Genomic DNA, 13,725 nt, shown 5'->3' on the forward strand with positions numbered 1-13,725 from the left:
AAAGATTTCGTCCTCGAAATCAGGCTTAGAGGATGAACAAAACGAAATAACAACATCGTTACCCTCAAAATCTAAGGGACAACCCATCACTAGACGCTTAGCTAACACCGAATGATCCATCGGAGTAGAAACGGAAAGAATGACGTCTACGATCGTCCTGGTCACCCCAACGACCTACACTCCCCTGACTACTCTCATCACCAAAGTGGTCAGCCATCGCTACAAGATAGAATAGGGAAAATGGTCAACGAAAATCCCAAAACAGAAATCTATATCCCAAAATCGTAAGCATGCTCTGATACCATAAATGTAGTGACCCGTTCCAGAATCACCTACTAGTTGAGAACTAAGCATGCAACTAACTTAATTAATAATAATCAGAGATAACAGCGGAAAATACCAACAAATGATAGTTATACAACCCAATCGAAATCAGAAGAACTCAAAATATATTCGGTACAACCATAACGAAATAGAATAGTACTGAAAACTAAACCAACCAGATACTCACTGTCCTCCTCCTGCTCTTCCCGAGCTGTCCAACCTGAGGCCTGCCCCGTGGGAATGGGGTGTCCAAGATAAACAAAAACCGAGGACGTGAGCGATAAGAACGCCCAGTACAAAAGCATGAGTATACAAACCTATATGAAATGCACATGCTATGATATGATACCAGGGTAGTCAAGAAACAGGAGTCACAAAAGATCTCAAAATGCTCAGTCTAGAGGCGCCAAGTGGATAGTGCCGCGCGGTCCAACCTCTGGGTCACTGCATCCACTGCAAGAACAGACGTGGACCTAAAATGTCCCGGATCACCGAAGCCCTCCCGACCCGTCGGCCACTGTGTACTCTCGGTGTCCATGCGTCCACAAGACAAGACAGGGCTGAGCGGCCCCACAAGATATAGCTTATCTCGAAAGAGATACAGCTCAACAGTAAAGGCTATCTCGAAGAAGATACGGCTCAACATGAAATGCAACGTGCAGTAATAAACGTGACATAATAGCATGCATCATATGACATATATCAATGCACCACATAATCATGCAACACATATAAGAATGTATACTCGACCAGGATATCTCGGATAGTACTTTCGTACCTCTATCACAGCAAGCCTAGCCTTACGCAACACCGCTAATCAGGTCTAGAACAAGCCTATGCATCAAAAGCACCCAATGAACAATACTACCATGCTATACTAGCAAAACCAGTACTACCAAAGGTTTAGGGTTTACCTTCGTCCGTCGACAGCCCTTTGATGTCGATTGCCTCGTAACTCAGGCGTCGCTACACTACCAATCCTGGCAGCTCTTGGTTATCGCTCGACCGGCAACTAACCCTAGAAACCTTTCAAATCTCTCAAATATGAGACACAACTCAAGGATTGTCAATACAAAATGAGGAAATCCGAGCACTATTTATAGGCTATGTTCGGATCCACCGAACCCACTTCGGAACGTCCGAACTCCCACGTGTCGATCGGCTCTTGACACCTCATGATCGGATCCACCGAACCTACACTTCGGAACGTCCGAAATCCCACGTGTCGATCAACTCTTGACACCTCACGATCGGATCCACCGAACCTACACTTCGGATCATCCGAACTCCCACGTGTCCATCAGCTCTTGACACCTCACGATCGGATCCACCGAACCTACACTTCGGAACGTCCGAACTCCCACGTGTCCATCAGCTCTTGACACCTCATGATCGGATCCACCGAACCCACTTCGGATCGTCCGAACCCTTCGGTGCTACCGAACCATCTTCGGTCCGTCCGATTATGACCACGGTCAAAATTACACATTAAACCTTCTTAATCACCATTAATCCGTTAATTACCCAATCTGGAATTCGGGCTACTACAAAAACAATCCATACAGTTTCTCGTATAATCCAGGCTGGAGGAATCATCCAAATTTCGGATGGAGACCGTCAGAAAATGCTGTTGTGCCATTACAGTTTAATCCTCCACAACATCCTATGCAGCAAAAGCCTCCTCAACAACCACCTAAGCCCCCACAAGGTGTTGGACCCTCTATGCCGCCCGGTTTCAAGCCACAAGATGGCAAGTCAAACCTTGAGGACATGCTTGCAAAGTACATAGCAGGGAATGAGATGAGATGGCAAAATCATGATGCCATGATGCAAAGAGTGGAGACTCAACTAGGGCAGCTAGCGACACAGATGGCTACACGAGCTCCGGGTTCACTACCTAGTGACACGGAAAAGAATCCTAAAGGTGTCAATGCAGTCACGGTGACGTCCCCCATAAAGCAAGAGGTGGTTGATGTCGATAAATATGCGAAGGAGAAGGAGTCATCAAAGCAAGGATCCAATGACACGAAGGAGAAAGGTAAGTCCCTAAACTTGAACTCCAATGTTGATATTAATTCGCTCCCCTTTCCCCAAAGAGCTAAGCAACTGCAATTGGATACTCAATTTTCAAAATTCCTTGAGATTTTCAAAAAGCTGCACATAAATATCCCATTTGCAGAAGCTTTAGCTCAAATGCCCTCATATGCAAAATTTCTTAAAGAAATCTTATCAAACAAGAGGAAATTGGTTGACTTTGAGACAGTTAAGCTTTCGGAGGAATGTTCTGCTATTTTACAAAATAAATTACCTCCAAAGCTTAAGGATCCAGGTAGTTTTTCTATTCCCTGTACCATAGGAACTTCATTTTTTGCTAAAGCTTTGTGTGATTTAGGTGCAAGCATTAACTTGATGCCTTATTCATGTTTCGAGAAGCTAGGGATAGGTGAAGTGAAACCAACTACAATTTCCCTACAGTTAGCTGATAGATCAATTAAATTTCCTAGGGGAGTTGTAGAGGATGTGTTGGTGAAAGTTGACGAGTTTATTTTTCCAGTGGATTTTGTTGTGTTAGACATGGAAGAGAATCGTGAGATTCCTCTAATTTTAGGAAGACCATTTTTAGCCACTGGGAAAGCTCTGATAGATGTACAAAAGGGTGAGTTGGTGTTGAGACTGAATGATGAGAGTGTGGTGTTTAATGTTTTTCAGTCCATCAAATATCCTAATGATAAATTTGATTGTTTTAGAATTGATGCTACTGACGAGCTTGTTGAGTGTAGTTTGCAGGTACTGATAGGTGAAGATCCTTTGGAGGTTTGTTTGACTGATTCATGTTCAGGAGAGTTGGAGAATGAGGATATTAAGGAATACATGCTTTATCTGGAAGCAGGCAGACCGATTTCGAGAACGGTAAACTCTAGGATTGGGGAGCTTGGGCATGTCCCAAGACCTTTAAGGTCATCCATTGAAGAAGCCCCAATCTTAGAGATGAAACCTCTTCCTTCTCATTTGAAATATTTATTTTTGCTTGACAATGATAAATTACCGGTAATTGTCTCATCTATTTTGACAGGTTTGGAGGAGGAAAAGCTGCTGCGAGTTCTGAGGGATAATATCAAAGCAATAGGTTGGAGCATTGCAGACATCAAGGGGATCAGTTCATCCATGTGCATGCACAAAATTCTGATGGAGGCTGACCACAAGACTTCTACCCAACCTCAAAGACGACTGAACCCAGCTATGCAAGAGGTGGTAAAGAAAGAGGTGATTAAGCTACTGGACGCAGGTATTATTTACCCGATTTCTGATAGTAGCTGGGTTAGTCCAGTGCAAGTAGTTCCGAAAAAGGGTGGGATCACTGTTGTCAAGAATGAGAATAATGAATTGATCCCTACTAGAACTGTTACAGGGTGGCGTGTTTGCATTGATTATAGAAAACTTAATGATGCCACCCGTAAAGACCACTTCCCCCTCCCTTTTATTGATCAAATGTTGGAAAGGTTAGCTGGACATCCTTTTTACTGTTTCCTGGATGGTTATTCAGGTTATATGCAAATTCCTATTGACCCTGAAGATCAGGAGAAAACCACTTTTACTTGTCCTTATGGGACATTTGCATATAAACGAATGCCATTCGGTCTATGTAACGCACCAGCAACCTTCCAACGATGCATGATGGCAATTTTCCATGATATGATTGAGGACTTCATTGAAATATTTATGGACGATTTTTCTGTATTTGGCTCTTCATTCGATACTTGTTTGATTAATTTGTCTAAAGTTTTGGAGAGATGTGAGGAGTCAAATTTGGTGCTGAACTGGGAAAAATGCCACTTTATGGTGAGAGAGGGGATAGTGTTGGGGCACAAAATTTCTGAAAATGGGATTGAAGTTGATAAGGCAAAAATTGAAGTAATTGAAAAACTCCCATGCCCCAACAAATATCAGAGGAGTGCGTAGTTTTTTAGGACATGCAGGGTTTTATAGACGTTTTATCAAAGATTTTTCCTGCATTTCTAAGCCACTGACCAATTTGCTGATAAAAGATGTGCCTTTTAATTTTTCTGATGAGTGTGTGCAGGCATTTCGGGCCCTGAAGGAGAAGTTGATCACCGCACCTGTGATGATAGCACCCGATTGGGGGTCGCCATTTGAGGTGATGTGTGACGCAAGCGACACCGCTCTAGGGGCAGTGTTGGGACAAAAGAGAGAAAAATGCATCCATGTCATTTACTATGCTAGTATGACACTGTCCGCTGCTCAACTGAACTATGCCACTACGGAAAAGGAGCTTCTTGCTGTAGTTTTTGCTCTGGATAAATTTCGATCATATTTAATAGGGAGCAAAGTTGTCGTGCACACCGATCATTCAGCCTTGAAATACTTAATGTCTAAAAAAGATGCGAAACCAAGGCTAATTCGTTGGATCCTTCTTCTGCAGGAATTTGACTTGACGATAATCGATAGGAAGGGGACTGAGAATCAAGTTGCAGATCACCTCTCACGATTGGAGAATCCTATTCAAGACACTGGCCTTATTCGAGACAGTTTTCCAGATGAGCAACTGTTTGCGATCAACAGTCTACCATGGTATGCCGACTTTGTTAATTATCTATCAAGTAAGTTCATTCCTCCCCATTTTACATACCAGCAAAAGAAGAAATTTTTCTCTGATTTGAAATATTATTTGTGGGAGGACCCTTATTTGTTTAGAATATGTGCAGACGGTATAATTCGTAGATGTATCCCCCAAGAAGAGGTAAGTGAAATTTTGTTTCATTGTCATGCTGTTCCGGCTGGGGGCCATTTTGGAACAACTAGAACTGCGTCCAAAATCCTCCAGTCTTGTTTTTATTGGCCTACTTTGTTTAAGGATGCGCATGAGTATGTTACAAAATGTTCAAATTGTCAGCGCACAGGTAATATCTCTAGAAGACATGAAATGCCTCTTAATAATATTTTGGTATGTGAGATATTTGATGTTTGGGGTATAGATTTCATGGGTCCGTTCCCGGTTTCTTTTGGGAACAAGTATATATTGGTGGCTGTAGACTATGTATCTAAGTGGGTGGAAGCACTTGCATGCAAAACTAATGACTCTAAGGTGGTTGTTCAATTTTTAAAGAAAAACATTTTTTCACGTTTTGGAACACCTAGAGCCATTATTAGCGATGGGGGTACTCATTTCTACAATCGCCAATTCGACAGTCTGTTGGCAAAGTATGGGGTCTGACATAAGGTGGCTACACCTTACCATCCCCAGACTAGTGGCCAAGTCGAGGTATCAAATCGAGAGATTAAGCGCATTCTTGAGAAGACTGTCGGTGCTTCAAGGAAAGAATGGTCTAGCAAACTTGACGATGCACTGTGGGCATACCGCACTGCTTTTAAAACCCCCATCGGCATGTCTCCTTTTAAATTGTTGTATGGAAAGTCATGTCACCTACCTGTAGAACTTGAACATAAGGCTTATTGGGCAACTAAATTTCTGAATTTTGATGCTAAAGCCACAGGTGATGATAGAGTGCTGCAGTTGAATGAATTGGATGAGTTTCGGTTGGAGGCTTATGAGAATGCCAAGCTTTACAAAGAGAAAACCAAACGCTGGCATGATCAGAACATTGTCGGTCGAGAATTTGCGGTGGGACAACATGTACTATTATATAATTCTAGACTGAAGTTGATGCCAGGTAAGTTGCGTTCACGGTGGTCAGGACCATATACCATCACGCAAGTTTTCCCTTATGGGACAGTGGAGATCACTAGCGAAGCGACTGGAGCATTTAAAGTGAATGGGCATAGGCTGAAGGTTTACCATGGTGGTGCCATACCCGATGAGCCGACCACAGTGGATCTGTAGGATCCAAACTGAATCAAGGGAGTACAGTCAGGCTATCGAATCTAAATTTAGCGCTTACTGGGAGGCAACCCAGTGTTTAATCTTATTTTTCTTTCTTGTTTTAGTTTATTTTATCTGTTCTAGTTTACTTTCTTTTTGTTTTTCTAGCATTGCTCGAGAGCTCATCTCAATGAATGGTGGTGCAGGTAATTTATCTACTGGCGGTGGAATTTATCAGGTGTGGGAGAATTTATCAAGGCGATCGATTTTCAAAATCTCGCACAGACCAGGGAAGTTTCTGTACAATTCTTGCATCTTGTGCGCTTGATTGAGTTTAAAATTTGAGTTCTAGATTTATAGAATTGTACATGCATGGTATAACATTTGGGTGTGGGTAGTATATTTGATTTTAAAAAAAAAAATTAAAAAAAAAATAAAATAAATTTTTGACATTGAAAATTTCGATTCTTATACAGTAGGTCCACGGACCCGTTCCCGGACCCCTACACGGGGTCCGTGTTGCCCACTTCCAAACATGCCGAAATCCATTAGGTCCACGGACCCTGCTCCGGACCCCTACACGGGGTCCGTGTCTGTCACTTTCCACATAGCAGAAATCCGGTAGGTGCACGGACCTCTACACGGACCCCAGCACAGGGTCCGTGTCCCTTATTTTCGCGTCATATCAGAATAAAATCGCGATTTCTGCTACCCAAATCCCTACATCCCCAAAATCGAATCAACTCCCGTCGCCTCCCTTGCACCACCGCCGCAACTCTCCGTCGCCACCTCTCACGTCATCATCTCTCACATTATCACCTACTCTAGCATCCTCTTGAGCACCACACCACCCCACCTCATCCCGACGCCGTCGCCAACCACCGCCGGAGCACAACCCTTCGCCGAGTTTTCGTCATCACCGTCTTCAAGTTTCTGGTAAGAGTGGCTCAACCTTTTCGCCATTGGTGATTGTCCACATTGGGATTTCGTGCCATCTATTCGCTTATTGTGTGGGTCTCCATCATCGGTTATTAGAGTACCGGATTAAGCTTGTTGGCGGCCTGTCATATCTTCATTTTGGTTTAGTTTTGGGATTGAATGCTTATTGGAGGCTATTGACTGTCGATTGGGGCGTTATTTTCTAATTTTTGAGTTGGTGTGGATTTGTGTATTCTTTGGTTGCTTGGGTGTTGTTCTATTTCATTGCATTAGGATTCGTTGGATCGATTCATATTGGTGTGCTCTGTTTGTTGGGGTATTTCGGATTGGCTGATTGAATTTTTGATATTGAATTGTTGGATTTATTGTGCTTGCATTGTTGGAGTGAATTGATAATGCCTCCTCGCAAGTTGACTGGCAAGCGTGCACGCAGTGTTGCTTCCTCCTCGTCTGGGTCTGCCAGATTATCTTTTGACGCTTCGAAATTTACGAGTCGGGCGAACTTCGACTGGTACTCGGCCCTTCACGGGAATTCTGTCATCATGGAGAGATCTATTCACCCACGTATCGATGCCGAGGTGCCACTCCGGGCAGAGTTTGATAAATTTGGGTGGGGACCCCTGTTGGACATAGCCGGGCCATACTACCCTGATCTGGTGTGGCAATTTTATGCCAATTTTGAAGAAAAGGACAAAACCGGGTTGACATCGATCCGTACTTACGTAAAGGGCATCCCCATCGACATCTCTAGTGATTATCTGGCCTTAATTTTGGGCGTCCCAAATGATGGCCCTTGGGTAGTGTTCAACCAGATCGATTTCTTCCACTCCGACAGCACGTACCGGATCCCTGACGCTCGGCACCGTCTCCGGTACGTCACATCTCCCACCGGCTCCCGTCTCATTGTTCTTCCGACTTGCCTCCCGCTCCTTGATCGACTGATCTGTTATTTCACTGGTGCAAATATAATTCCGCGGAAGGCTGGAAACAATGAGGTCTGTCTGATGGACCTATACATTATTGACAAGATGCTGAATGGCTTGGGGGCTATTCCTGCTATTCCGGTGGCGTCAATTATCCTTTCACATATGCGTACAGTCGCAAACATTGACCCCACCAAGAATAAAAAGCCCTATGCCCCGTACCCCATCATCATATCCCGAATTTTAGCGGCCCATGGCGTTGATCTTACTGGCGAGCCTTCATTCTTGCCCACATCCTCACAGATGCTTTCACCACAGGCTATGCAGGGGATGTACCTCATTTTTAGGCAGGGTGCGTGGTATCGGAACCCCAGGAGTAGCCATATCACTCCTCACCCTCGTGACCCACCAGTGCCTGCCCCTACCATTGACGAGCGCGCCTGGGAAGCCCGTGTCGAGGAGGAAGCTGCTTTGGACGCCCGCGCTGGCCCACAGGATTATGCGCCCCCACGACAGCGTGCACCGAGAGGTATCCGTCCGGTCTTCTCGGCCATCTTTGACACCATGGACGACATTCGCACCCGTTTGGCTCGTATCGAGCATTATCAGCAGGCACAGTCGTCTACCGCCGATATTTTTGCGCCACCCTGCGACCGATCTGCACTTGACGGGCTGGAGGACTTGGAGCTAGGATTTGATGAGGAGTAGTTGTTTCATTTTTTTATTTTCAGACTTTTGGAGGGTTGATTTTTCTCTAGCTTTGATTATTACTTTCCGATGCTTTTGTTGATGTTCTGAGACTTGTTTATTTATGATTATTCTCTGCTGGCTTTACTTGTGTGCATGATTGGTTTTCCTGTTCATTTTTACGTTGTGTATTCGATGTCGTGTTTTTCAGGAGTTGCTGAGTTCTACCACATTTTTACCACTTACTCGACCTGTGTCCAGGGAAGTGTTTTTGCTTTACATATCTTGATCATTCATTTATATATATATATATTGTTTTACACTGAGGGCAGTGTCGATTTCAAAGTGTGGGGGTAGGTCAGTTTAGTTTCACATCGTTGCACACCACTTAACAGCACTTTTCACGTAGGATGAGATTATTTTTAGACAACGAACTCCTGTTTCACTTGATATTCTGATTAATTTGTTAGATTTTGGATCACCCGGGAAATCGTTTCACGCCTAGTATTGAATGAGAGGAGTCGTAGTTTCAAGGAAAGAGTCAGACATTAACTAGTTCTGTATCAACATTTCATTCTATGCACGTGGTCAGATTTTTGCTCATTAATGGTAAATCGGTGTAAGGTGAACTTAAAAAAAAAAAAAAGGATTCGAACAACGAACCCTAGAACTTGTCTGATTAGCCCTCGAAGCGAAAATACGAACGATGGTGATTTAGGGATGATTTAGGCAATCTTTGGACCGTTTGAGCCTTTCAAGCCTAACCGATACATCATTTATTGTCTCTAGTAACCTTTTTTGAGCCTACAAAAATCGAATGGTGTGTGTCTATGACACACGATTAGCCCCCATTCGTAATTTATTCAATGTCCCACATCAACTACCTGAAGTTTAGCCTATACACTTTTCCCTACCCACTGTTGAGAGAAATAAACTTCCTGTACACATTGAAATGGTTGAAATACCCCAATGGGTTGAAGAAATATGTGTGAAGGAGTCAATGAATCTTTATAAGATTGAAAAAAAAAAAAAAAAAGAAGAGAAACAAAAAGAAAAGAAAAGGGAAGAAAGTGTGTAGTATTGAAAACACCCGAAAAATCTGTGGGTGAAAGTTGATGGACAATGTGAAAGAAAGGAAACGATAGGGCTCTAAAAATGATGAAAATGCAGTAGTCGGTGATGAGTCAAAAGTTAAGTGAATGTGCGACAGGATTAATTTTTTCTATCTTCTCTCACTTTTGATTCCCACGCCTTCTTTTGTAGCCGTGAACCGTGGCCTTACGTTATAAGCTTAAAAAGACCTATTAACCTAGTCATCGTCGTTTAACATTTAGTAGAGAGGGGTATGAAAGTCAAGCATATGGGGCGGTTCGATAACAAACAAAAAGAAGTGATCCTAAAACCAAGTAACTGCTGATGAGTACGAGTCTGACATGCACACTACACACATCTTGTTCCGTTGATCTTTACTGGTGACTGTTAGATTTTTAAATTGCAACGAAAACGAATCTTGTGATATGCGAAGCGTGATCTTTTAACTGGGGGTGAACGGATTTGACAAATTGAGAAGCTTTGATTGTGTTACTTGAGCTCTGAATCTGAGATATTTCTCATCTTTATTTTGTCTGATTTGTTCGAGGACGAACAAGGGTTAAGTGTGGGGGAGTTGATAAGCACGAATTATATAACATTTTAGGGATTTTATTTTGTCGTATTCGTGCTTATCTGGCATTTTTATTCCGAGTTTTGCGCTTATTTCGTCTCATTATGGCTATTTGCAGGTTTGACCAAAAGAGGGTGAAAACCAAAGAAGTGAAAGAAATGTCAAACTCCGCAATGCCACGTCAGAAATACCCGGAAGAATAGGAAGAAAGCATGAACCAAACACAGACCCTTACACGGACCCCGTGTAAGGGTCCGTGTCATTCAACCACAAAAGAAGAATTTTGCCGAAGAGACACGGACCCAGGCACGGACCCCGGAGACAAGTCCGTGCCATTCAGTTGCAAGATGCAATTTACAGAGCCTCGACGGACCCCTTGACGGACCCCTACATGGGGTCCGTGTCCCTCATCACCCGAGAACCCAACTTACAGTATGTGGACGGATCTCCAGACGGACCCCTGCACGGGGTCCGTGTCAGCCATTCTCGAGAAAGAAAAAAAATCCAGAGCCTACACGGACCCCTCTCCGGATGCAGGCACGGGGTCCGTGTGTGCAATATCAGATCGAGATTTTGGCGAAGATTTGCTCGAGATTTAGAGGAAGAATAAAAGGGAAAATCGAGAGAAAGAATAGGGTTGTTGAAAAAAATTCAGAAAGCAGCCGACTTGGAGAGAAAAGAAGAGCGCAAGCTTTGAACTTTTTGAAGACGGCGGCGACTTGGGCGAAAACAGCGCAATTCACACGCAAGATCCGCGCACCGTCATTGAGATTTCTCTTCTCTTTTATTTTCTTATTTTCTTAGACATGAATTCAAACATTGAATTTGATTTTAGTGTTGAATTTATGGAGTAGTTCTTCTTGTGATCGGGACCACGATAGGGACAAACGCCTGATTTTGTTTATTCGTTGGATCGTTCAATTCATAATTATCTCTTGTTATTGATCAATGTTTGCGTAATTTTCGTGCTTTTGATTTGGCCAATTAAATTGCATGTTTGTTGTTCGATCTTGACTCGAAAGAGAATAGATTGAAATTTAGCTTCAAAAATATTAATCAACACACGGTTAAACCGACTAGAAATAGTATTCGGTTTCAGTGTGCGATTTTAGGCGACAGCTGTAATTCTATAGTTGATGCATGCGTTTTTGTTTAATTAAATTCAATTAAAAATAATTGGACTGTTAAATGAAAATAGGATTATAAATTCTAGAAATAGATTTATAATTAAATTAGAGGATTACATCGTGACTTCGAATAATTGCTAGTCGAATAATTCCAGTGCTTGAATTTAATCAGAGTTTGTTACCGTTGTGTGTTCCCGGTCATTCTATTTAAATTTGAAAATCCCGCGTCCAAGCTTCTCTGATATTTGCTTTCGTTATTACATTAGAATAAATTCGTTTAAAAATTCGCTTAGTTGAAATAATAATCAATCAATCGTTCGCTCTTGTTTGCCTAGATTAAATAAAATAATCGAATCTTAGTAATTAAATAATAGTCTCTGTGGGATCGATACTTGGACTGTTCGTCTATTTACTATAACTTGACCTAGTCCGCTTGCTAGAATTAATCCCAATCGAAATCGTCGGTCAGTACCAAATTGACTTTTTGATTAGTTTAGTTTATGTGCTCTGCAATCATGAATTAAGAATAACACTTGATGCCCATATCTGCTTGGGTCCAGACGAGAATAGTCTTTTTGAAACTCAAACTTGGATCTGTTTAACTGACTGACTACTTGATGTCTTCCAAATAGGTTGTGCATATGCATGTGTGTGGTGTGTTCTATGTGCAGTAGAAAGCATATGTTGTTTACCCTTTCAAACTTCATTGGTCAGCCTATATCTTTTCTGAACATGCTTAATGTTTAAGTATTGATTAGTCTTTCTTTTCATTGAGTTTTGCCTAGCTAAATTGGATTGGTTAGACTTCTAGTTTGGCTTAGCAATGGAACTCTCAGACACGTAACCAATACCAAGCTTTCAGCCTTTACTCATATTTTCACAAGATTGGAAACGTGAGGGATGGGTTCTTGATGTTTATATTCCAAACCGAATCTAAGAAAATGAATTGCAAGACCAAGCGGTTGTCGCTTTACTAAAAAATTATAGCTGGTGGTAATGGTGCAACTTGAACCTTTTAAACCGCACAAGATCTCAAGCACCACAGTTCAATCGCTCTTCAACTAGGGACAACTATTGCACCCAACAATCTTCCTCCCAATAATTACACTCCTTGCAATCAATGAGAATCAAACCCATGATATTGGCTCTGATATCAGTTGTAGAACTGAGCATTTGGCGCTTTACCAAAAAGCTAGAGTTGGTGATAATGGTGCAACTCGAATATTTTAAATCGCACAACAACTCAATTATCATGGTTCGATCGTTCTTCCAGTAGGGACAATTATTGCACACAACATGAGTGTATTTTCCTTTGCATATATCAAGTTTCGGTCGAGTACCTATATCAACAATGCTTTCATTGTTGCTGAAACTAATACCAGTTTTGTTTCCAATAGACTTCAGCAATTTTTTCATTTTAGTTAGGGTAACTAAAGACTTGTTCTAGGATGTAACTTGTTCAACTAGCATCATATTCTCAAATTTTAACCTCTGGTTCTCATCCTGTATCCTTTCATTCTCAGTTTAACGATCTCTGCCTTAAGATTCAACATTTCAATAGATTGTTCCCATTCATTTTCAGTTTTGTTGTCGAGCAGGTCAATTTTCTTTGCTTTAGCTTCCTAGAATGATTCATAAAGTCTTTAGTACTCATTGACCACATCATAAAGTGCATTACAAGGGTTTCTCGTGAAAAATCAGTTGAGCTAAAAAAAAATACTTTTTCACTGGTAGATTCCATCTTAGCATCATTGGTCATCAAACACTTCACTTCTTCATCATCACTGCAACTACTTGAATTTTATGATTCAGATGACTCAGAGTCTGAGTCGACACACTTTGACTTGATTTCCTCGGCCACCAACACCTTCTGGTCATGCTTCTTTTTGAAAGATTTCTTCTCATCATTAGATCTCATTCTGTCAGAAGATCTTTTTCCCTTCCCAGATGACATCTTGTCATCCTTCCTTGGTTTTTAGGGCAGTCGGCTATGAAGTGGTCATTCTTGCCACAATTGAAACAAGCATTGGAGTCATGAGTTGACTCCTTATTTTGATAAGATCTTCAGTTGGAGCTTTGAAAATTGCATTGATCATTCCTTAGAAATTTGCCAAAACTTCTTCACAAATACTGACATGACATCACTGCTCAATTATTTAGCTGATGTTTTTATGTAAAACCGATGGTTCAAGTTTCACAGCAGTTAGAGACTTAGTCAACTTA

General features: G+C 42.0%; 1 protein-coding gene across 1 annotated transcript; it reads left to right on the forward strand.

The window, feature by feature from the left end:
- Positions 1-1,989: 1,989 nt before the first annotated feature.
- LOC140811267 (uncharacterized) lies at positions 1,990-6,184 on the forward strand. Its single transcript, XM_073169134.1, has 6 exons — positions 1,990-2,362; positions 2,681-3,739; positions 4,106-4,236; positions 4,406-4,914; positions 5,198-5,243; positions 5,564-6,184. The coding sequence occupies exons 1-6, from the start codon at positions 1,990-1,992 to the stop codon at positions 6,182-6,184; spliced, it is 2,739 nt and encodes a 912-aa protein (XP_073025235.1).
- Positions 6,185-13,725: the final 7,541 nt, after the last annotated feature.

Source organism: Primulina eburnea, chromosome 14 (assembly GCF_022965805.1).
Source record: "Primulina eburnea isolate SZY01 chromosome 14, ASM2296580v1, whole genome shotgun sequence".
Classification (NCBI taxonomy): domain Eukaryota; kingdom Viridiplantae; phylum Streptophyta; class Magnoliopsida; order Lamiales; family Gesneriaceae; genus Primulina; species Primulina eburnea.

Excerpts from the sequence above, each read along its gene's own strand:
- LOC140811267 (XM_073169134.1), top strand. The coding sequence starts at position 1,990 with ATGCAGCAAAAGCCTCCTCAACAACCACCTAAGCCCCCACAAGGTGTT. Across the intron at positions 4,237-4,405 it reads TTGATAAGGCAAAAATTGAA|GCATTTCGGGCCCTGAAGGA; the intron begins GTAATTGAAAAA and ends GAGTGTGTGCAG. Across the intron at positions 5,244-5,563 it reads TTCAAATTGTCAGCGCACAG|GTGGCTACACCTTACCATCC; the intron begins GTAATATCTCTA and ends GTCTGACATAAG.